Raw genomic sequence first — 25,354 nt, 5'->3', positions numbered from 1 at the left:
TCAGAACTGGCAGTAGATAATTGATCTGTTTTATCACAGAGATAATGGACTCTGTTGATAACAGAAATGCCAGCCTTGTGATCAGTCTGTTACTGCTGCAGCACACATAAGGATAATACAAAATGGCTGTTCGAGATCTAGATAAGGGAATGCGCTGTATTAAATATTTACTTTTCTCTTTCAACCTTCTATTTGTGGTAAGTTACATATTGACTATAAAATACATATAATTATTTTTATGGTCCTGGAACACATATTTCAGATACTGTTCAAAAGGTGATGTATAACACAAGTTCCAGACATAATATTTTTGAAAAGTTGACTTTCCCTTACCAACAAGTATTTCATGAGTGGTACAATTATGAGCCCTGTAACTTAACTCTTATGTATTCATTAGCCAGTGACCAAATGAAGTGCAGAAGTTTTGGATGAGAATGAACTAATGTCTTTGCCCTAACTGATGAGAAAAAATAATTGGAACAATGGATGATATCAGTTTACAATTCAGACAAAGAAAATATGTTCTCTCTTGAGCTGGGTTGTCAATGGTTTGTCGTCCACCTCTGTATCTGTCATTCTTCCACATGTTCCAGTCTGCCTTTGCTTTTTGCTTAGTGTCCAGAAAAATAATGTTAAGTGCACCACAAATATGGATAGTGAGTTTATACAGCTGCATGAGGTACCCATGCTGTTAACAGAAACAGGTATACAATAAATTGGAGAAAAGGTTACATTTGAGGAAAAATCAAAAATGAAATGGAGGAAAAATTCGAGAATGAATTTTCACCCTGCAGTGGAGGAAAACTAATTAGAAATACCTGATTTCTTTGTTTCTGTGTGCTATCAAATGAGGTTATAGTTTTTTTCCTCTCCAAACAGCACTGAAAACAAAGTAACTTCAGTTGATATTTATTATTCTATTTTAATGATTTAGTCGTAGGTGAGATTCCTTAGATGGAAACCAATTATTATAGAAAATGAAATAATTATGTCAGTATCTTCTGCACAGATGCAGATGAATTGACATGTCATACATCTGTGATCTTCAGATAAAGCATATCAAGACTATCTAGATAACAAAGATTTTTATCTCTCTCTATAATGAAAGTTGTTTGGCTCTGATGAAACCCTCTCTCGATAATTCATTTTTTCTAAATAATGAAAGTCTGTGAATGATTGTAATAGAAAAAGCTGATCATTTTTACAAAGGCAATACACTGAGGTGACAAAAGTCATGGGATACCTCCTGACATCATGTCAAGGCTCCTTTTGCGTGGCATAGTGCAGCAACTCGACGTTGCATGCACTCAAGGAGTTGTTGGAAGTCTGCTGTAGAAATATTGAACTGTGCTGCCTCTATAGCCATCCATAACTACAAAAGTGTTGCTGGTGCAGGATTTTGGCAATAAACTGACCTATCCATTATGCCCCATATATGTTTGATGGAATTCATATTTGGCAATCTGGGTGGCCAAATCGTTTGCTCAGATTGTCCAGAATGTTCTTCAAACCAGTCATGAACAGTTGTAGCCTGGTGACAATTCCATTGTTGTTTGGGAACATGAAGTCTATGAATGGCTGCAAATGGTCTCGAAGTAACCAGACATAAACATCTCCAGTCAACGATTGGTTCGCTTGGACCAGAGGACCCAGTCCATTCCATGTAAGCAGTCTACACCATTATGGAGCCGCCACCAGCTTGCAAAGTGCCTTTTTGACAACTTGGGTCTATGGCTTTGTGGTGTTTGTGCCACACTTGAACACTACCATCAGCTCTTACCAACTGAAATTGAGACTCATCTGACCAGGCCATGGTTTCCCAGACATCTAGAGAACAAACAATAATGTCACGAGCCCACGAGAGGCATTGCCATGCTGCTGTCAAATGCACTCATGTCAGTCATCTGCTGCCATAACACATTAACCATATTTTGCCACACTGTCCTAACAGATACATTCATCATTTGTCCCACATTGATTTTTGTGGTTATTTCATGCAGTGTTGCTTGTCTGCTAGGTTATTAAGTAAAGGTCCATGGTGAGATATAAGGCCTGAAATTTGTTATTCTTGGCACACTCTTGACACCGTGGATCTCGCAATATTGAATTCCCTAATGATTTCCAAAACGAAATGTTCCATGCATCTAGAACCACCAACCATTCCTCATTCAAAGTCTCTTAATTCCCATCGTAGGGCCACAGTCACGTTAGAACCCTTATCAAATGAATCACCTGGGTACAAATGCACTCTCTTTTATACATTGTATATGCTATACTACCACCATCTGTATACAGTATGTGCATATCGCTATCCAATGACTTTTGTCACCTCAGTGTACATCACTGTACCTTAGTTACAGAAAAACTAAGAAACAAAAAAAAAGTGTGGAAGAAAACAAAAAATAATGCTACTAATTGGGATACATTTTTTAAGCAGTACCAGCTATTGATGAGTACATAGTAAAAGATAACAGATGTTGCAGCTGGAAAGGAAAACATTTATCTTCAAAACAGCAAATCTATTTTTATTGCCAACATCATTTGTAACAGTGCCTGTAGAAGAAACAAGATTATCAATCAAACATGATAAAGAACGTACCTTTGTACACAATGTCCATTCAACAATATCAATGGCAAGCTACAGCTCTTTGTCAGTTCCGGACTTGAATCTGGATCTTTGCTTTTTGCATGCAGTGTTCAACCAGTAAGACAATGGACTTATACACAGGAGGACAATGGTAGAAGTCCTCTACCAACCATTCAAATTTAGATTTTTCATGATTTCGTTAATAAGGTGATGGCAAATTTTCTTCCCCATCTGTCTGCAATGAGAGTTTGTAGTTCATCTCTTATGCCTCATAATCAAAGTGGCATAAACTTTAATCTCCCTCTTTTTTATATCTATGATTTTGTAATCCATGGAAGCAAAAGCAGGAATAAATTGCAATTACTGGTTACTGAACTGTTGTAATCTTTTTACTAATGCCTGTAACCATAAACTTCAATAATTTAATAAGAAGCACTGCTAAAATTGACATTTTTCTTTCTCTGCCACTTGTGCCTTTAATTATTGCTCGAAAACTTTTAAGAATATAATTACGAACAGAGTCAATTATTTTGATAAGAGAGAGATAACAAGATAAAATTTCTGCATTTTTGTTCTTGGGAAAACAAACAATGAGAATAAAACTGAGACATCAAAAAAGAAAAAAAAAATACAGTACTCAATCATTACACCATACCTGTGAACATGGAACTGTTATGTTGAAGCAGTGCTGCTGAAGTGTATCTAGGAGAATACCTACGATTGCTCAACCAAAGTCTAAGGTTAATGTTGTATGAGGGTCCAAGTAATATCACGTTTTCACTGCTGATGGAAGACTAATACCCCTTACAGTAACAAACTGTTGCCATTCCTAAATAATATAGTTGTTACACCCTAAAATATTTTGAGGCAACTCTCAAACTGCCAATTCATTCATTGAGAAAGAAGCTCTGTTAGGTAACTTTCATTACCATACTTTGTATGTACTGAATGTTATACTCTAATACAATTAGGAAAAAAATTCAAGAATATAAACACAACACGAAATTTAAAAATCAAGCACTCACCTGTAGCTGATCGATGCAGTACATATATGTATACAAAACAACACAGAGGCATTACTAATTTTCATCTGCAGCTCACGGTCCAGTGGCTAGCATTGCTAAGTGTGGATCATGGGGTCCTGGGTTTGATTCCCAGCCAGGTTGAGGATTTTGATGTTTGTGTTGTCCTCATCATCATTCGGGAAGTGGTGAGATTGGAACTGGAAAGACTGGGAATTTGTATGGGTGCTGATGACCACGATGTTGAGTGCCCCATAAAGCAACATCATCATCACCATCATCATCATTACTAATTTTCAACTATGTCTCATTTTCTAGCTTAAGTGCACAACTGATTCATGTGGCTGAATTTGTGTGCCTGTGTGTGTCACTGATTGCAGACTTACCGGTAAAAGAGTGGTAGTTCAAAAGCTAGTAATATATCTATGCTGTTAAGTGCATCTGTGAGTAATCAGCTAAGGTGAATGGTTGCATCCTAATTTTTGTTGGTTGCTGTATCCTTTATAAACAAAACCAACAATACAGTAAACAGAACAGAGATGCAAGAATCTTTAATTTAGATGTTTTGTTATTTGCTGATGAAAACTTACTTGGTCCCTCCATCAAGAAAATTCTAAAAATAAATCGTCAAGGATAATTGTAAAAATTTTTCTGGCAGAGGGTTATGCAAACTGTACCTGAAAACTGTGGCAACACGTAAGTATCTGTGCATATATCACAAAGGTATGTCAACTGTATGTAAAGACTGTCATGAACCTGGGGTGGGAAGTGGTCTCTCAGTTGCCAAATGAAGACTCTGCCTCTGTTATCATTGCTATTATTTCAAACAAAAATTTTATTGATCACTGTCTAGTATAGTGATTTTTTTCTTTGTCTCATTGACACACACATCCAATTACATTAAGAAATGAACATCCTCTTCAGTGCAAAAATTATTCAAATCTCAAACTCTGGTAGTTCCAATTCTCCACCAGTCTGTGATCCCTATATGTAACAGATTCTTTAATACTGCCCTTGACATCATATCATTTCCAACTACTTCCACTCCCAATACCTGAATGTTCCTCACAAACTGTTATTCTAACTATAATTTTAGTTTCTATGATGGCATCTCACTACCCATTTTTCATTGGCTCTCTCATTATCTGTCCTCTACTCTCCTCCATAAAATTATCTTAATCATCTCCTTCGAATTGTTCCCTTCTGTCCCTGCTTCCTGCCTCTTCCTACCCTCTGTTTCTTCTACATTCACCTCATCGCTCCACCAAACACACCCATACACCTCAGTCAGTCTGCAAGCATCGGCAGTGAAAGAGAACAAAAGGGAGAGATATCTCGACAAATTTCTGACAAAGGATGCAAATTCCAAAGTGAAGTACAGAATTCAGAATATTGTTTATCGGGCTATACTCTGCTCAAAACTTTCTTTATATGAGTGTTTGTGTTTTTCCTACTATTGTTCATATTCTACCAAAGCTCTTGCATTTTTTAATTCATTTAACCATCTTGTGTTATTATTATTATTATTATTATTATTATTATTTTCAGATAACTGGTATCCTGCTCATCATGGTTGGAACAACAATTTATGCTATACATAATGATTACATAAATTTTCTGGAGGACAAGTACTTGACACCTGCCACCTTACTTATAGCTGTGGGAATTATTATATTTATTGTTGCCTTCTTTGGTTGCTGTGGTGCAGTACGTGAAAGTACATGCATGGTAATGGTGGTATGTATCAAAAACACTTTTCATGATGGAAAAAAAAACTCTGCAGATAAAGTGCTTAAGTTTCAGATCACCAATTTTAATACTTTAGTAGACATCCTACTGACATTATACTATGTTCTCACTGAGTTTGCTCTGAACATCCATGAAGTTTAAGTGGAATTTCCAGCATTGACATTGAAAAATTATAGTAGCATTAAATTAATGCTCAGGTGTCAAAGCAGATCACAGCAGGAAGATTTATAGCATAACATGCAATTTCAAATGAAATTAAGTTATTCAATCTGTGAAAGACATTGGCCCCACATTTTACACAAGCATAATATGGTAGGATGAGAAGAAAAGGAAATTTATATTTGTCTTGCTGTATCATGCTAGTAATAGATACCAATGACTTCACTACTTTATTCCTGAGTGGTACTTCAATCACCTCTTGCAATATCCTGTATAAGGATTTTATGAAGCTTTAATAATCTTTTTTGTATTAACAGTTTGCTGTCCTTCTTGGAATTATCTTCATATTGGAGCTCTCAGCCAGTATTGCTAGTTATGTCCTCAGGGATGGACTAGTGGACATGTTAGTTGGAAGTATAAATTCTACAATGCACGATTATCCAAAAGACGTCTATATGGCACAAACAGTGGATTACTTACAACAAACTGTAAGTTAAACACAAAAATTACATTGGTTCATGAGATAGAACTGTGGTATGTGGAAACTGTAATACTGATACTATACTTCACAAATTGTTGTTTCATATACTCTAGTGTTACATGTTTCTTGTGGTTTTATTTTGTAATCAAAACACCAAGACTTGACACACCACTTGAACAACATTTCATAATGTTATACTGATATTGCTCAATCTCATAAAGAAAAGCTAAAAGGAAAAAATGTTGTACAAATAACAGATGAAGAAAAAATTAAAGATAACAATGGTATACACACATGACAAAAAAAGAGGGGCAACAATTCTTTAGAGAGCATACAGTCGTACATCTACGAGGGTAAGTCAATTATCATCCGCAAAGTAGTTATAAAATTTTATTGTAATCAAATGGGGAACTTACAAGAACATCATTCTTCGACATAGTCTCCTTGCGTTTCAATGCACTTGGTCCATCATGTACAAGCTTCCTGATGCCCTCATAAAAGGAGATTCTTGGTTGAGCTGCAAGCCAGGAATGCACCGCTTCTTTCACTGCTTTATCCGAGGCAAATCAACGGCCCCTTGATGCCTGTTTGAGTGGACCAAACAAGTGATAGTCAGAAGGGTGCAAGATTGGGACTATATGTAGGATGACTCATTACTTCAAATTTGAGTTTCTGGAGTATTTCAGCAGTGTGGGCAGCAGTATGCAGGCGGGCACTGTCGTGCAACAACACAACACCTTTTGACAGCAATCCTCGGCATTTGCTTTGAAGTTCAGGCCTTAGCCTGGCAGTAAGCATATCACTGTAATGTACACTGTTTATTGTTGAGCCCCTTTCCCCATAATATTCCAGTACTGGACCTTGTGCATCCCAAAAAACCATAAGCATCAGTTTTCCTGTGGACAGTTTGGTCTTGGAGCTTTTCTTGCACAGCGAATTTGGATGTTTCCATTCCATACTCTGCTGTTTACTCTCCAGCAAATAATGATGGATCCATGTTTCATCACCAATAATGATCCTGTCTAAGAAGTTGTCCTCTTTGTTATCATAGTGATCCAAATGTTTTTTCGCAGATGTCCAAGCACATTAGTTTATGCAACTGTGTGAGTTGTTTTGGGACCCATCTTGCACAAACTTTATGGAACCCCAAGTCTGTTGTGGATGATTTCGTAGGCAGAGCCATGACTAATCTGCAGATGATGTGCCACTTCATCAATAGTTAATTGTTTGTCTAAGAGAATCATTTCATGTATGTGAACGCTCAATGGTTTCTTCATTTGTGGTGGTAAACGGTCATCCAGCTCCTTCATCATGCGTAACACTTGTGCAACCATTTTGGAATTTTTCAATCAATTTGTAGAACTCCGTTGTGGCAAAACACTGTTCTCGTACTGTACCAAAAGTCTTTGATGAATTTCAGCCCCTGATATGCCTTCCACCCACAGAGAATGGATCACTGAACATTGCTCTTCTATGGTGCAAATAGACAGCGGAGCAGCCGTGATTAACAGCATGGCAGAGATGACAAAACTAACCTAGCAGCTTGAAAATTGCAAAGATATGACAACAAATAACAAAACGTGTGTCATCAATGTAAAAGACAGTACTACCAAAATAAACAAAAATATAACTGAATTGCGGATAATAATTGACTTACCCTCGTACATCCATATTCTGCAGACCACAGTGAACTGCATGGCAGATGGTACATCCTATCATACCCGTTACTACTGCTTCTTCCCATTCCATTCACATGGGGATCATAGGAAGAATGACCCTTTAAATGCCTCTCTGTGTGCTGTAATTAACCCAGTGTTGTCCTAATGATCCCTACAGGAGCAATAGAGAGGTGGCTGTAGTTTTATTTCTAGAGTCATTATTGTACATCCAGCTGTTAAATCTTTGTAAGTAGGCTTTCTCAGGATATTTTGCATCTATCTTCAGGTGTACGCCACTTTTCATGTGTAAATAAAGTGCTTAAGTTTCAGATTGTTAATTTAAAAAACTTAGTACATACACTACTGAAATTTTCTCTGCTTTCACTGAGTTTGCTCTGAATATTCACCAAGTTTTAATTAAATTAAGTTTTTTATATGTACTCCAGAGTATCAAAGACAGCCATCACACATGGCACTGTAAATATTCTCTTCCTTCAGTTTGTTCAGTAAACACATATAACCCCAGGATTATTCTTGTTTTGATGTATTTCATGTCATTTTGACTTTCATCAGAATTATGCTGTTTTAAATGTTCATCAGATGTGACCTTAGGCTGACATAAAGCATGACTTTCTATAGTGTTTCATAATTTCTGATTTAATTGTGTTGTGTTTATTCTGTAACTAAGTATTAATATTTTTGTTTTGTGTGTGTGGCATACTCATAGTACTTGACTATGTGCCGATTCTTTGCCTGTCTTCCTTGTAGTTTCTTTTGTTGAATGGGATTCTGATTACTCAACACTCCATGTATCTCAGCAAGTTTTTAGCTGTGGGGATGTTTGTAGTGATGTGTAATATTGTGTCAGCAGTTGCTGGTTTCCTATAAGTATTTATTAAAAGAATATTTACCATTACCTTTGTTGTTTTGTCAATAAAGTTTACTGGCAGTAAATTAAAACCACTATTGTTTCTGATTTATGTAAATGACATTAGTGTTGGAATGGAATCAACTTAATAACTTAGTATTGCATAAGGAAATAAAAAAACTGAAAACAATATAAGGTAAAGACTTAGACATCATAAGAATCTGGACTGGAGAAAATGCAATGCTGGAAAATGCAAATGAAAGTCAACAAAAAACTTTCACAAACAGCAGCAGTAAGATAAAACACAGAGGCTAGGACCAGATTATGTCACAGCATGACAACAATGATGATAGCTGTATGCAACACTTGAGTGCCAGAAAACTATACTGAGGACAGAATGCAGACGTAGTGAACAAGTCATATAATAATATGCAGATTATTATGAAATTACTGAACATTGCAAGAAAGGGTGCTAAGGTGAAACCGTCAAGGCCAATTGACACTGACTGTCATATCAAGTCATATCCTGTCAGAACATTCTACAATGCATTTGGCAGCATCTGCACTGGCCATCATGTTACAGCATGGCAGTGTCAAGGTTTCTCAGCAAGAAAGTGTTGATGGTTGATAACATTGTCTGTGATTAAATCATGTGACCCCCAAGCTCACTTCCTCCTGATACACAGACATGTGCTCATCCTCCATACTTGGTTTCATCATGCTTTTCATGGTTGATATCGGTTGTTATTCTGCATCTACATACTACTCTGATACCCACCATATGGCACATGGCAGAGGGTACCCTATACAATTACTAGTCATTTCCTTTTCTGTTAAACCCACAGAGAGGGTGAGGGACAAACAACTGTCTCTATGCGTGTGTATGAGCCCTAATCTCTCTAATCTTACCTTCATGGACCCTTGTGTGGAATGTACATTGGCAGCAGTAGAATTGTTCTGCAGTCAGCTTCAAATGCTGGTTCTCTAAATTTTCTCAATAGTACTCCTCCAAAAGAATGTTGCCTTTCCTCCAGTGATTTCTATTTGAGTTTCCAAAGCATCTCTTAATACCTTCATGTTTTGTGCACCTACCAATAACACATCTGGCAGCCTGCCTCTGAACTACTTCATTGTCTTCCTTTAATCCACCGTGATGCAGATCCCGAACACTTGAACAGGGTGAACCACATTTTCCTAAAAAAATCCACCAATAAACCAAAGTCAACTATTCACATTCCATACTATAGTCCTTAAATGCCCATTCCATTTCATACTGCTTTGTAATGTTATGCCCAGATATTTAATCAACATGGTTGTGTCAAGCATCTGCATTAACTTACATTTATAAGTCTTTGTTATTCAATATTTTTGTTATTTGTTGTCAGCTGTTTAATTTTGTTATTTCTTTTGTTAAAATTTGCAGTTTTATAATGAATGACAAAAGATTAACTGAAGCAGTGTGGCAGTAGTCTGAATTATGCATGAATGATATGGGGTACTCAAACTACATTTAAGCATTGTGGAAAAATAAAGAATGTGCGAGATCTGATTTCTAAACATCTTAAACCTTCTCACATTTATGTTGCAAATGTCACATGCCAGAACAGTATTTTCAATAGCACTTCTAAATTACATACCCTCTACTACATTTATTAAGTTGACTTTTATACATAACAGTATTTAATATTTTGCAATGAAGTGGACTGCAATATGACTACAGCCCATGGTGAAAAAGGTCCTGTGGATATAATCAATCTCATTAGTAATTAATATTTATTTGTATGTTGTCAGGAATTTGTAATGTTGGATAAAGAAATGAACTGAAACCTTCAGACACTGCGATAATGGCAAAATGCTTGTTTTGTGAGGTGTACATCAAGTAACATATTAGAGTCATTTGTTTAAATTTGTATTTGTATTTGTGGCAGGCTTATATACTGTTAAGCAGCTCCATGGGCTGTGTGTGAAACAGTTTTGCAAGCATTAATATTCAACGTTTATGCAGTTTCACTAGCTAACACAAGTACAAATAAGGCACTTGAACTATTAAAAGCCAAATAAAAAATGTAAAGAAAACCTATAGCTAAATCTCAAAGGGAAAGATATTGAAAGAGATTTGCCTATTGCACAAAAATTTGCACTGAAATGGCAACTAAACTTGACCTTAAACAAACCAATTTTTCATGGGGTGTGATGGCAGCTTATGACACTGTGTTCATTACAGTAATTCTGGTTGCAGTTTGACAAAAAATGGAAAAAAATGGTGTTTCGATATCCTAAAATATTTATAAAATGCAGGTTCCTCTTCTTTGAACTCCTTGTAGTGGGTGTGAAATTTCCCTTATGTAACATGTAACAAAATTATTTTTCAGACAGACAGAATAATGTGAAAAATTGATTTTGTACACATGTGGACTCTAATATCCACATATAAAAGCTACCACATTGTGTATGTACACTTCTGCATAAAGCAGTTGAGAACCATCTTGCAAAGACCATAACTCCCATGAGAAAAGAGTTGAGTACAGCCATACAATTTGAGATCATGTGACCTGAACTGACTTGATGTTATGGAAGTGTGAGTATACACTCTGAAGTGACACTGTCACAATGGCCAGTGTGAATTGGCCTTTGCTGTTGCTTATAAGACCCCAGATGGAGTATGCTGGAGTGATATTGGATCTTTCACAAACATACACATCAAAATAAATAGGAACACAACTGTATGCAGCCTGGTATTCGACGAGAGCCTTCAATGGACAAGTAGTGTCACAGAAATGCTAATGAATCTGAAATAGGAATGCATTACACAGATAAAAGTAAGAGCAAGACTTCATGGGATTTACAAAGTACAGTTAGGGGATGAGGCATGGGAGCCACAAGTTGGTTGCTGGTTAGGTATGTAAGGTAAGGAAAGGCTATCATTACAAATTAAGAGTGTATGGTAATTTTGGAATAATAAATTTGCATACATACTCATTTTTCGGTAGAGGTACAAAAGTTTGGTAAAGCTTACCAAGCAATCTCTTTCATTTTTAGTTTTGTAAAGGCAAGTTACACAAAAGATAGTAGGAACCTGGTCTGGTTTATTAACAACAGGATATATCTGAAACATGTACTTCAGAAACAGTGCAAGGTAATTTAAGTCTGTATTCTGTAGCAAAGTCTAGTCCACACCGTATCAAAGTTCCATCTATGACAAATGGAGTCCATGACAATAGTACCAAAGCCAAACAGGTAGTAAATTCACATCACACTCCATAGATCGCATTACAGCTGACTCAGATCAGCCCTCGGCCAGCTTACATGCTAAATTCTGGTGTGGTCCTGATGACTAGCACCATCTAAGTAAAGGCACTATGGCACTCAACATTAATGCTGTACCAGCAACAAGATTTCTGTAGCAATATCATATGGTGTCACTACACCCATCAGCCTCTTCCCCTGCCCCTCACCTGCCCCACCAACAATCATGGAGTTGGTGCATGGTTTGGAGGAGTTACCAGCAGCAAAGGTGATGGATTGACTTCCATGGGCATTGCTGCAAAATGACAGGGTAGAACAACGCTCAATGTGAGTAGTATGAGTTGCCACAGAACCAGAGGAGAGTCTGCTGGGGGCTGAGAAACAAACAGCTGCTCAACAGGATGGGAGAGGTGAAGTTGATTTTGGTGGTACTGCATAAGTTCACGGAGGAGGTCATCATGCACATTATGCAGCTGTGGCAGATGGAGATCATCCTGCAGATTCAGACTGGGTGGCATTTGAACAAATCCTTCACCACTAGGGGACAGTCATCCAGAGAGAAATGGTCTCATCGACAACATGTGCCGGAGGTGGAAACAATACATCAATGTGGGTACACTGAGGGCAGCCGTAAGGCTGCTCTGCTGGGCTGCGGCCATCAGTTGGTGTGACTCTGTAAATTGCTAGAAAACTGTACAGCATTTGGGTGTCAAAGTGGGAGCTAGCTGCAAAATAATCTTCCGCTGATTCAGATTCATTAGCCAAAAGGTGAACCCTAAATCTGTTACAGATGGTTGCCTGAAAGAATACTGAAGCAGGCTGCATTTTAGTCCACTTACTGTTTCACGAACTGTCGATCCAAAGGTGTGAAAAAGAGTATATCCCATAAACATTGTCCACTACAGAGTCAGCTACCATAAGAAAATTTACAGGACAAATGACTTTGTTGTAAGTGAAACTGGAAGTTTTCCTGGTAAGGGCAACTAAGAACACAGATAAGCCTGCATCTTTGTCTTGGCTCGCTGCATGGTCAGTGCCCCTAAATTGAAGTAGATTGATTCAAGATGGACGCAGAAGCACTGGCGTCCAGAAGTAATTTCACTGGGTGTTTGCCTATGAACACAGCTAAACATATTTACTGGATTGTGTCCTGAGAAATCTGCACTTCCATAAATTTCTAGATTTATCACTTACTTGGTACACTGTCATAGGTTCAGGACTATTTGTTTTGGGACTGCTACAACCTCCCTCCTGCAAGTCTCATTTTTTTGCCACACCTGTGAATGTTGTGTACTGTTAGAGTCAAGCATTGTGTGCATAGCAAAAGAAGCAATGTTTACAGCCAAGCAATGACACCGCTGACGTGTAGCTCTTTGTTGCTGGTGTGGTTGTTTCCAAGGTTGTCCTAGGTCATGGAGCGTGTGGAGGCCCCACTGGAGATGGCATGATGTTCCGTGTGACTGGTGCCAGAGAACTGAGTACTGTAACATTTTCTTCCATCATATGCAAACTCTGGGATGCACAGGCAGTTTCATGGGCTTGAGCAATTCAGTTACTTCAATTATGGACAGATCTAATTTTCTCAGTGTGTGGTTGCTCACTTCCAAGTTCGGGTAAGATGCTCCAATGTCCCTGATTAGAGAGTCTGTGTTATCCTGCCCATACAAATATTTAAAACTGCAATTCCTATTTAATGCATGTGAGCCACAGGCCACATCTCCATGAAATTGACAGGGCCCCTTGTCTGTTGATAAAATTCTGATCTCATGCCTTTCTCAAAAAATGATCTTGCAATAAAGAAAACATTCTAAATACCTCTTGTTCCACCAGATTTGTTAATAGTTCTACTTTATGTGTTAGATGAAACAGTTCAGGAGTTCCAGACAAGAACATGGCATTTGTCTTTCTGTATTGGAAATTTGACAAGCTGAAAAATATGACTGTAGTCATCAGTGGTAAGCATCCCAGTCCTTCCATTTTTTGTTAAATGGTGGAGAAGCCATGTCCTGTGCAGTTTGCATTAATAATTGTTGTAAGTATACCATGATTGAATAATCTGTACTCTCACCTAATTTCAAAAATTTTCAGGGTTTGCTTTGCACACATTACAGGAGTCCTAAGTCACTGTCACTTTTGTAAAAGCAAATTACACATCAGCTATCAAGGACTCCCCTGGTTATTTATGACAGGAAATGTATACAAGATGTTCCTCTGAATTAGTACAAGTCCAGTTCATGTTGTATCAAAAATCTGCCTAATACACAAACACACAGAGATGATGTTAAGGGATCGAGGCTGTAACAAGAATCTGGCAGGGCAGATAAGCTGGCACCCCCCCCCCCCCCCCTTCCACCTGACAGACAGATGTATCAGTTCAATATTAGTTTAAAGAAAGGCAGAAAATGGAAAGCATACCCAGAGTCATTTGTTGTGAAATCTAAAAACTAATTTGCCACCTGCTACAAGACTAACACGAGTTCCCCCCTCCCACAAATCCCACTACCCTCCTCACCTACCCTATCTCAGATTATGGGTAGATGCTTGGAAATCATCATTAAATCTTGAAAATTCTTGTTTCTTGGATGGAATCCACAGTTATGTTAACTATTCTTTCTCGTTTTGTACTGTTAACTACATAGCCTGTCATTAAAACTGGTCAGGTCAGTTTCATAGCATCTGTTAGTTGAGAATTACAGGGGAAGTTACTTCTTCAAAGGTTTAGAAAGAAAAATTAAATACCAACAACTGGTACATACAATGGAGTAACAAATAGTTGACAGTCGTCACCTTTGCCTGGAATTGGAACTCTTGTTTCTCCTCTCCTACCATTGCTCCCAATGATACAATCATCATTTCTCTTGCATTTCCTACTGGTTGACTTAATTTTTAGCACAACAGTGGCCTCTGGGGTAATTTATTGTATCTGGTTATTCATATGATATAAAACAAAGCACACAGTGAAATAAAATATACTAAACAGGCCTATTATATTTTGTTGTCCTGTCACCCTTATTTGTGTGTAATATTATGCCAATAATTAAAACATTTGATTCATCTAGTTGCAACTGAATGAAATGAGCTTTTCATACCATAGGTGTTTCATCATTATTGTTTGAAAGGCGTCATCAGTGGCTTGAAATATTTGTGTTCACAATGTTTTGTTTTACATACTGGACAGTACACATTGCAGTTATAAACAGTTCTGGCAGTTTCTGATTTATAATAAGTTATTGTAGTTTATCTTCCTATGTACATACTTCATAGATCCTGCACTCCCTGCATTTGTGTTCCTATTTTACAGCTGTTGCTCTGCATATTGCTATCTGCAATTTCACAAACACAGCACTAAGAATGAACACTCATTTATTTCATGAACATGCAAAACATCACGACATAAATGAGTGGTCATTTTCTAGTGTTGTGCAAATGAAATTGTGAATGGCATTAAGCAGAACAACAGCTATAAAACAGGAACACATACACATGTGGAGCAGCATCTATGAAATTTGCAAGTGGTAATTTAAACTACTATTATGTTATAAAAACCAGAAAATGTCAGGACTGTTTGCATCCTCAGTGTACAATGTCCAATATGAAAAACAAGCTAGTGTAAACACAAATATGTACATTTTTCAGGCCACTGATGGCACCTTCCAAATAATAAAGGTGAAACATGTCTGGCACAAAAAATTCAGTTGCAAACAGACAGACTCATTACCAATTATAACAAAATTCTCTTTAAGTATTTCTTCATAATTTGGTTTAAAACATTATTTTTTAATCAGTACCCAGCATATACTAGGAGTGGATGGTTGGTTAGCAGACTGTTCCTCATAGTTTCTTCTTCTGCCCCCCCACCCTCCCACCTCCCTCTTTAATTATTATTTATTTTCTATGGAACTGAAGAAAACAATCACCCTCTGTATACACTCACCGAGTAATGCACATTGGCTGTTTAGCTTTGCACATTTGAAGCAAATCATTTTATGGTAACTTTGTTCAGTTACTTTGTGAACACCAGCTTTTCTTAAAATGAGAGCAAAAGCCGTTATGTTCATGTAACCATGCTTAGAAATTAATTTATCCAAAAAATCAATAAATGTGTGCAAAAGTACCCACATACTCTTCTTGTCAACAGATTTTATGTATTAGCTAGAAATAAAATTCATCATACATTCAACTGTGTGTGAATTCCTAAGAGACCAAACTGCCAAGGTCATCGGTCCCTAGACTTACGCACTGCTTAAACTAACCTATGCTACGAACAACACAAACACCTGTGCCCGAGGGAGGACTCGAACCTCCGGCAGGAGGGAAAATTCATCACAACCAATTACAAATTTTATAAGAAATTTACAGACTGAACATATCTATACAGTCATTACATTTTGACAGAAATATATTAAATGACACTAGTGGGCACATTATTTCTATTTGGCTTATAATACTAAACCTTAAAAATACTTTCACTGTATTTGTCAGCTACAGGATTGTCAGTTCTTAACTAAGTACACAATACAGTGCAGCTTACCTTAAAGCAAGCAGAAGTGACTTTTTTCCTGGCCTATGTTTTACGTTAACTATAGTAACTTTATTTATTTTTATATTTAGATGCAATGTTGTGGTCTTGCAAGCCCAAAGGACTGGGCTGGAATACTAACAGAAGGAGATAACACAGTCACATTCAATGGAACAGTATTGCCGCAGTCATGTGTAGCAGCTTTTGCCTCAAATGAAACTACGTAAGTATTCAAATAAACTCTACAGATCTAAGCAGGCTGATACAGGATCCTTCAAAAAGCACACCAGTTTTTAATCATGTAGTATATTTCTGTTTGTCAGTTGATCATGTTGTTATGTATCGTTTCGGTTACCGTGAACATTTAAGTTGTTGCTTCAGTCTAAATTTCTTGGATTTTTTTGTTGGGTGTCTAATCATGGAGCAGTTTATTACTGTGCAGCATGTGCTAACAGTGAAAACATTTTATCAAAATGGAGAAAGTTAAGCAGCCACTGTCAGATGTCTTCATGTGATTCAATGGCTGCATAGAAGTACTGAGTGAATCAACAGTTCACAGAATTATTGTAAAGTTCAATGAAATGGGTTCATCAGCAAACTTAAGAGTTGTGAGTGCACTTGTACTGGCCAATCTGGCAAAACATTGTGGTGATTCATGACAGTGTGGCTGTTAGTCAACTGAAGTCAGTTTTTCACCATTCCCAAGAATTGCAAATAAGGTATTCTTTAGCATGGCAAATTATCAAGTATGATCTCCATTACCACCCCTACAAGATTCAGTTAATACAGCACCTGTGAGAAGCCAATAATGAGACAAAGCAACATTTTGTTGATTGATTTCTGAGAAGATGACAATCTAGTGTGGAACATAATCTTGGTGATGAGGAGCCCTTCCACTTAAATTGATCTGTGAATAAAGTGAACTGCCATGTCTGGATCTCAGAGAATTCTTCCATGGTTCAAGAGGGGGAAATGTATCAGCAGCAACTGATAGTTTGATGTGACTTTTGGATGGGCAGCATTATTGACCCATATTTTTTGGCAGATGAGGCAGAACAAGCTGTGACAGTTGATGAAAACTGATACTGCAGGATGGTAAGAGTTTTTTTTATTTTTTATTTTTTTCAGTGGATTGGATATTTGTGAGTTGCAATTTCAGTAGGGTGGTGCCACCTCTCACGCTTCCTGCATTTGAGGTCTTCCACAAGAGTTTCCAGATCACCTCATTTCGCCTAACAATGACCGACAATGGCCACCAAGATCATGTAACTTAACCCCAAGTGATTTTTTTCTTTGGACTTATCTTAAATAATTATGTCAATAAAGCCTGAAACATTCATGACTTAAAGGAGGAAATCCATGACTTAAAGGAGGAAATCCAGCGCACGCACGCACGCGCGTACACACACACACACACACACACACACACACACACACACACACACACACTAAATAACAGGGCTGACTGTGGTGCTCCACAACTGTGCGCTCTCAATTTTGAAGAGAATCAGATAATGAGTACTCAAAAGGGATGTGCCCCGCATGAGCATCTGGCACGCTCTGCATGACCAGTAACTCCACCAACACAATATGCATGAATTGACCCCTGCAGATTTTCTGCAATGTGTCAATTTCTGTATGTGGTTCCTACATCATTGTGTCAAAATACCCAAATTTCCACAATGCGTTCTTTGTCAGATGAAGCTTGATTCACCCTAGTGGTTTTAATGTTTAGTGAACTTGTTTTACATGAGAAAGAGAGTAATGGTGAGAAGTAATGTGAAGCTACAATTATTGTGACTTACTCTAATGTAGTCTTTACAATAACATTTTTGAAACTCCGCTGCAGAGTGAAAATCTCACTCTGAATAACATTTTTGCTCTTTGCTGCTTTCCTCAATCTATTGTTTCTCAATGTTGGTAACTTTTCACTGTTCCCTATAACTATTGTTCACAGTATATTAACTAGTTCTATTTTTCCCACCAAACATCAGCACAAACTGTGTTGGTCTTGTGTTATTTTGTAATGAAGGCAATGGGGAGATCCATTTTCTGTGAGTACAATTAACACCTATATTTTCTCTTCTTCAACTGCTTGAATCTATTTAATAGCATTAAAAACACTTAAAACATTACCCCTGCTTTTCAATTCACAGACTGAGCAAGATAATAGAGAGAAGCAATTAAAATATGTTTACAACATGAACTATTACTTTAAGGATAAATGCTTAGTGTTAGGTGAAATATAATACATCCAGTGAAAGTGAAACAGCTAATGATCAAGTTAATTTTAATATACCAAAAGATCTTAATAAGGGATAAACAAGATTATATAATTAGAAATGGATTTATGATTTGAGAGAAAATACAAACAGCTTCTCATATCATCATTAATAATCGCTGCCAGATTTTTGACATCCATTTCCAGATAAAGGCATCCATGTTGTTCCTGAGTGTTTTCTGATGTCAGCTGACCACCTTCCATCAGACTGCCTTCCATGTATTTTCTTACCTCTCAGACAACACCAAAGTACTTCATTGGTCATTCTATCATCTATTCACCTAGTTACATGTCTAACCTACATATATTTACATTTCATTATGGTCATAATTATGTCTCACAATCCAGTCCATTCCCTGATCTATTTGTTTGTTTTCCCATCTCTTCCAACAAGTATTTCTCCATTGCCCATTTAGCTGTCCTCCACTTCTAAATAATTTTTGTATTAAAAGTCCATTTTTCACAACTAAAAACTGATAATATACAGTATTATCAATCTGTCATCTTCAACTACCCTTATTACACAGTTGATCAATGACATCTATGACTTTACTGTTACCAAATACAACCTTCTTCTTAATGCAATGAGTTTACATCATTGTAATGCTAACATAATTCATTGTCAAACTTACTTTTAAAGTTATCTATACTACTGAGTTCTTCCATTAATTGCTGGAAATTTGTCTGCACTGATGGTAAACTGTACAGTGTCATCAGCAAAACAACGATGATTCAGATACTTTCCATTAACATGTATTCCTTGTAGGTTTCCTCAGTTTAAGGATCTTATAATTTTCTCAAGAGCTGCAGAGAATAATTTTGATGGTATGGAACATCATTGTCTACTACTCATCAAATTCCGAATTTCTCACTGTCATAGTGAAGTCTAACAGAGACTGTAGGATTTATAAATCTATTCTTCAGTATACCAGAGAAAGTTGAATCAGTGCCTTGTTTTTATGGGATCTTCCTATGGACTCTGTGAAAACAGTCTTATTGAAACATATGAATCCCAGACATTCATGAGCTGAAAATAGTCTGCTGTACTACATCTACAGGTAGTTTCTTCTTTCATCTGATTACAATCATGTGATAGTTTCAATGAACACTGTCTTTGCTGAGTGGTGGCTGACTGTTTTCTTTTATTTTCATTCTTTTATGATGTAAAATAATTACAATTTTTTTCAAGTTTTTGGGAATTGTCCTCCTCTGCAGCCACATTGTAAACAATTTTCCAACTTTCTTTTGCATCACTTTGCTTCCAGCTTTAACCATTCATAATGAAATACAATAATATCTAGACACCTTTCTTCATACTTCAAATGACTTCACACACCTTATCAGTCATTGCTCTCAGGCATAATTATTTTCATTGTAAGCCGCCTGTGTTTCTCATTCACAACTTGAAATATGCAAACATTTAAATGTATCTTGGAATGATTGTACAATTTTCTCTCTGTTATTAATCACTGCCATCTGTCATCTTAACTGACAAAATGTGATTAGATTACATTTACAGTACTTTCATTCCAATTGATCCTTAGTGAGGAGGTCCTCCAGGATGTAGAACATGATGTCTATCCCAAACAAGTTTCTGTTTCATTTATTTATCTCACCAAACTTTCATCCTCTTAAAGGCATTTATGAGCAGTTTTGTAGAACTCAGCATGCACAATGATGGTAGTGCTGTTATCTAAAGAAAACTTTCACCTTCTCTGTAAAAGCTATGTTGTTCCATTTGAACTTTTTTGTTTTCTTTTGTTTTCAGTACACAAAGACCTGTAGGCCTATGATAAAATATCTCTTTTAATTCTGGATGAATGTTATATACAGTCCTCGAGCGGGACTATTTCATCTAATAATAATACCGGTACCTCTTTTACCCAATGAACTTCTGACTCCTAAAGAATATTATTGCCTTTTTGGGCATAAAGAAATACATCATGCAGTAGTATGTATTTTCAGTAAACCAAACATTTTTACAGTTTGTGTAATGGCTTTGATGGGAAAGTACACTCCTTGTCTTCAATACACTTGAAGTTGCTCTGAAAATATTCTAAAAATTGAAATATAACATAGTTGTCATAACTGTTGTGTTTGTGCAAGATCATCATTCATGATTTACGTAACTGAGAATATAAAATTTCTGTGATCCTCACTGTGTGATGCAGGAAGTGTATGGCCGTCCATTATTGAAAAACCCCATTCCCCACTTATCTCTGAGCAATACAGATAACACCACATATGTGATTTTTCTCTGCAGTGACATGCTGCATGACTTTATCACCCAAATTGTGTTAAACTACTCTGAGGAATACTCCACTGACATGTGAGAGCTTATGTGGCTCCAGGCATCCCATGACCCCAATCCTATCAAGCACATTTGAGACAGCTGTGGGCAAATATGCACTTTGAATACCTCTCCAACTAATCTCAATGAGTTGTGAGCAACATTTCAGCAGGCATGATTGGTTTAAGGATCCCCACCCACCCACCAAGCCCATCTGCATCAGTACCTTCAGTCCATAACACACTGTGTTGGTACCATTATTAGAGGGAAAATGGATGCTACACACTACTAGGTAATTATATCAATTCATTTGGTAGTGAATGTATATTGTACCTTCCACAAATATGTTACTGATAAGGGCAATAGACTAATACAACACTGAACAAAAATTCTCAATAGTCCTCAAACCAGTTAGGAATATGTGTCTGTTTCTTTACATGGTTCTTTTCAGTCACAGACTACTGCATTTTCTGAAGTTATATGTATAGCACTCATGTATGTATCATATATTTTTGTATCAGATTGTACTATGAGTACACAAAGTACTTAAAGAAACATTTTTCTCAGTTATTAAGTTTAAATGTAGAAAACAAGAATAAAATACTTTGGAGCCAATAGATTACATTGTGTGTGGTTGAAATAGCAGAACATATGCACTCACACGAACACAGACACAGTTCTAGCAGATAAAGTTCACACACACACACCTGGCTTGCTGACCTGCTGTCATCAGTTATAATTCCACCTGTCTTTAAATAATGAGCACACTTTTGTTAATATATGCAGTGTAAGTTATGTACAGACACTGTAATTGTAAAACATGTAAATGAAGTACTTTATGTAATGTTCTTCTTGCAGAACAAATATCTTTGCTACTGGGTGTGTGTCACGTTTGGGACTCCTGATTAACCAAAGTGTCCTGCTGCTTGCAACAGCTGCTATTTCAATTGCTTTATTACAGGTGAGTAAAAAAAGCAAATAGCACAAATGTTTAATGTTGTGCTTAAACATAGCACATTTATTAAAGCATATTGCATACTCAAGGTGTTCTCATGGCTTTAATACAAATTACACCCAAGTTTGCAGATACAGCCATGAACATTGAAGCAATGTACTACATTAACACTGACACAATGTTAGCAGTTAATGTCAAATAAAGTTTCCATGATGATTGTGATGATTGATGATGATAATAATAATTATTATTATTTCTTTATTTCTCTACAGCAACTTTTACAATTGGTTAAAGCTGTGAGGTAGCCTGTGAGCTATGCTTGAGAGGCACAATTGGTTGACAAGAACTCCACTGCGCAGAATGGATCAACATATAGTAGTGGAAAACTTAACTGCATGATCCTCCCTGTTCCTACACACAACATGCAACGTTCCTACACACAACATGCAACTGCTTCTGATCTGTGACTATTTAAACTCTCTCTGGCATTGTACTACTGTTCTCTCCCTCTGTTGTCTAGTCCTTGCATGTTCCTTATCATGTCCACCCAATATACTCCATCCAAGACAACTATCCATTCTAGTTAGGCTGACCATCAATTGCAACCGGTTACAACACTCCAATAGAAAGATTCTCAGCCTCTGTCATTCAGAATGTCAGCCATATTCCTTCGTACATCCACAGTACTAATTACTTCTTCACCATCTGTCCACATTAGCTGTCCCAATTTCAATTGTCTCATTTCTTGTCCCTGTGAATGCTATGTCCCTGTACATCAATATCCCCATGCCTACAGCATTGCTGCCATGCATAAACACCTTTCCCAACATCCCCCTGATATCATACACACCCCCTTCTTCTTAATTGTTTGGCCAGTTACAATTTGACCCACAATTATTTTTCCTTACAAGAGAAATTCTCATATCCATTAAACACCTAAAACCTGTTGTCCAATTTAGATTTATTGATAACATTTTCACAATGTGGCTCTGTGTCAAGGACAGTCTCTGCTCTTACCCCTCCAGCTAATCCCAAATCCATTTCACTTGATCCTTCTCAACTCAATGAGCTAGATGTTCATCTCCACATTTTAAATGGCCACTTAAATTCTGCTGTTCATATCAAACATCCCAAGATCCAACAAAACATCTATTTTTAACCCCCAACACAAACCAGATTTAATCGGGATGGTTCTTAGCTATGTTCCATGAAAGTCTGTTCAGCTGTTTAAATTTCATCAGCTAAATTAAGTAAAAATGTTTTCTGCCAGCATGCCCACTTGACATACACTATGTAATACGTAAGAGCAACTTCATGTTACCACACAGTTGAGCTCAAAAAGATCTAAATAAAAATCTGTGAGAACATAAGTTCATCTCTTGTGGTTAACTAATAATGATGATTTTTGTATTTTGAAGTCACCAATTTCAGCACCTACAACGCAGAAAAAGAGGGACTGTGACTCAACTGTGAAAGATAAGCACATGCTCTCACAGACCATTTGTAGTTCTTTTTGAGGTCTACAAATCAGTACAAAATCAAATGATTTTTCTCTAACAGTTTAGGCAACCTATTTCAAGAGAGCACAATGGCAGCCCACTTACTTGCAACCTGATTTAGAATTATCACCACAGCTTACTGCTTATGTTACCTAAATTAGTTACAAATATACTGAAACAGAGCCAATGAACACATGTGTGAATTAAAAAAAGAGAAACACACAAAGCAAATAAGTGACAATGATAAAATAGAATGATCTCGTTTCGCCATTTCATGTTCGTCCTGCAAAGTATTTGTGTAGATGTGGGGGTAGTATGAAAATTGGAGGGTGTCTACTAGTAAAATATAAAGTCTGAAATGCATGAAACAAAGCTTCAATTAAAAATTTAAAAATGACTTAAAAAACCTGTAGAAAGTAAAAGATAGTATGTTGTACTATTAGTGCTATAGTATTACAGATAGTATGAAACCACTGCACGACACAGAACATAGGCCCCATAAGATAAATTAATGCCTGAAACTAAGCTCTTACATGATTATGCAAAAATATGATATAAAATAAAGAGGCAACTCAGTTCTTTAACAATGTTAGGCTACTTAAAAATAGACTGGTTTTCATATTTTACATAATAAGTAATCATAACTTCACAAGCTATTTTGAGGTGTGGATGCAGAATTCGCAGGACTGGGAGAGATGACACCAAAAAGTAGAGGTTTATACCCAGCAATAACGAAAGTATACTGTTGAGGAAAGGAAAGCTGCCGTTAACTTCTCTCTCTCTCTCTCTCTCTCTCTCTTTCTCTCCTTTTTTTAAATTTTTGTTTATTTATTTATTTTTGCAACCACTACCACTTTTTATTGCGGTCCAGGGAGGGGCACCTCTTATCCTATGAAAAGTAGGGCCACATGTGAAAGCACATTAAGTATAAGCTACATTACCATAGATAACCCCATGTAGAAACAACAACTTAATTGACGATTTCTCTCTCCACTCTTATGCTATTTCTTTCTTGATATGGGCCTGTGTCATAGTTAATCACTGCTAATAAGGAAGTCTCATTCTGCAAACATAGGAGTCATTGTTTTGAAAAGACAGGATTTTGTACTTTTTTTTTTATTTTGCAGGGTTCCACTACAACCTAGTAGAAGGTAGATGTAATATTTTACTATCTTTATTTTCATGTAGGTTTAGTTTAGAGGTCCTCCCCTCGATACAGAGATAGTTAATCATTCTGTTAGTCATGTATAAATGTCAATATAAATTAGATGAAATTCAAGAAAAACAAAAACATGCTAATATTAACAATAAATGCCATTTCAGTTCCTTGGGATGACTTTTGCCTGTTCTCTTGGAAAAGCTATCAGGGCACACAAAACAGAACGTGAGGTACGTCGTCAGGAACTCCAAGAACAGCTTATTAAGAGCTATTCTCTAATTAGTAACAGTGATCCGAAGAGGACATTCCCTGTTGTGTACATGGAAGCAAACAGGGAGTACGACTGCTGAAACTTGCAAGAAAAACTATATTTGAAAATGCATACTAGTAAAATAGAATAATAATTTTTCAGTGCAATGTATAATGTATATGTGTGTAAGAGTCTCCAGAGGAATTACCATTTTTTATTAGGAGCCCTAGAAATATGTAAAACAAAAATACAGCTCTGACATTAATTAGATATGAAGTACGTTAAACAAGGAGATAAAAACTGAATCTACAACAAAGTAAAAGCACAACACTGTCATGAAGTCAATACTGTGGTAACAATTACATAACCATCAAGGTTACATGGAAACTACACACAAATTTATCTGTAAGCTCTAATTTACAGGACAAATTCATGTCATTACCTCATTATCATGATAAATTTAATTGTATTATGAAACCAAATCACAGGAGGAGGTGACACTACCACTAAGTTATTACTTCTATCTCAAGTTACATATAATTAAGATATATTTTTGTATGTCCAAGTAATGTTAAAACTAATGTTATGATTGGATATGTACAGAAATTAATAAAACTGGTATTAAAATGAA

At 36.7% G+C, this 25,354-nt stretch overlaps 1 protein-coding gene across 1 annotated transcript; it reads left to right on the top strand.

Annotated features, from left to right (window-relative positions):
- The first annotated feature begins 79 nt into the window (after positions 1 to 79).
- On the top strand, positions 80 to 25,354 carry LOC124546807 (CD63 antigen-like). Its single transcript, XM_047125064.1, has 6 exons — positions 80 to 197; positions 5,158 to 5,346; positions 5,835 to 6,005; positions 16,382 to 16,512; positions 21,719 to 21,821; positions 24,638 to 25,354. The coding sequence occupies exons 1-6, from the start codon at positions 123 to 125 to the stop codon at positions 24,821 to 24,823; spliced, it is 855 nt and encodes a 284-aa protein (XP_046981020.1). The 5' UTR covers positions 80 to 122; the 3' UTR covers positions 24,824 to 25,354.

This window comes from Schistocerca americana, chromosome 1 (genome assembly GCF_021461395.2).
Source record: "Schistocerca americana isolate TAMUIC-IGC-003095 chromosome 1, iqSchAmer2.1, whole genome shotgun sequence".
Classification (NCBI taxonomy): domain Eukaryota; kingdom Metazoa; phylum Arthropoda; class Insecta; order Orthoptera; family Acrididae; genus Schistocerca; species Schistocerca americana.
The sequence above is the reverse complement of the archived record's forward strand: the minus strand, read 5'-3'. Positions and strand labels throughout refer to the sequence as shown.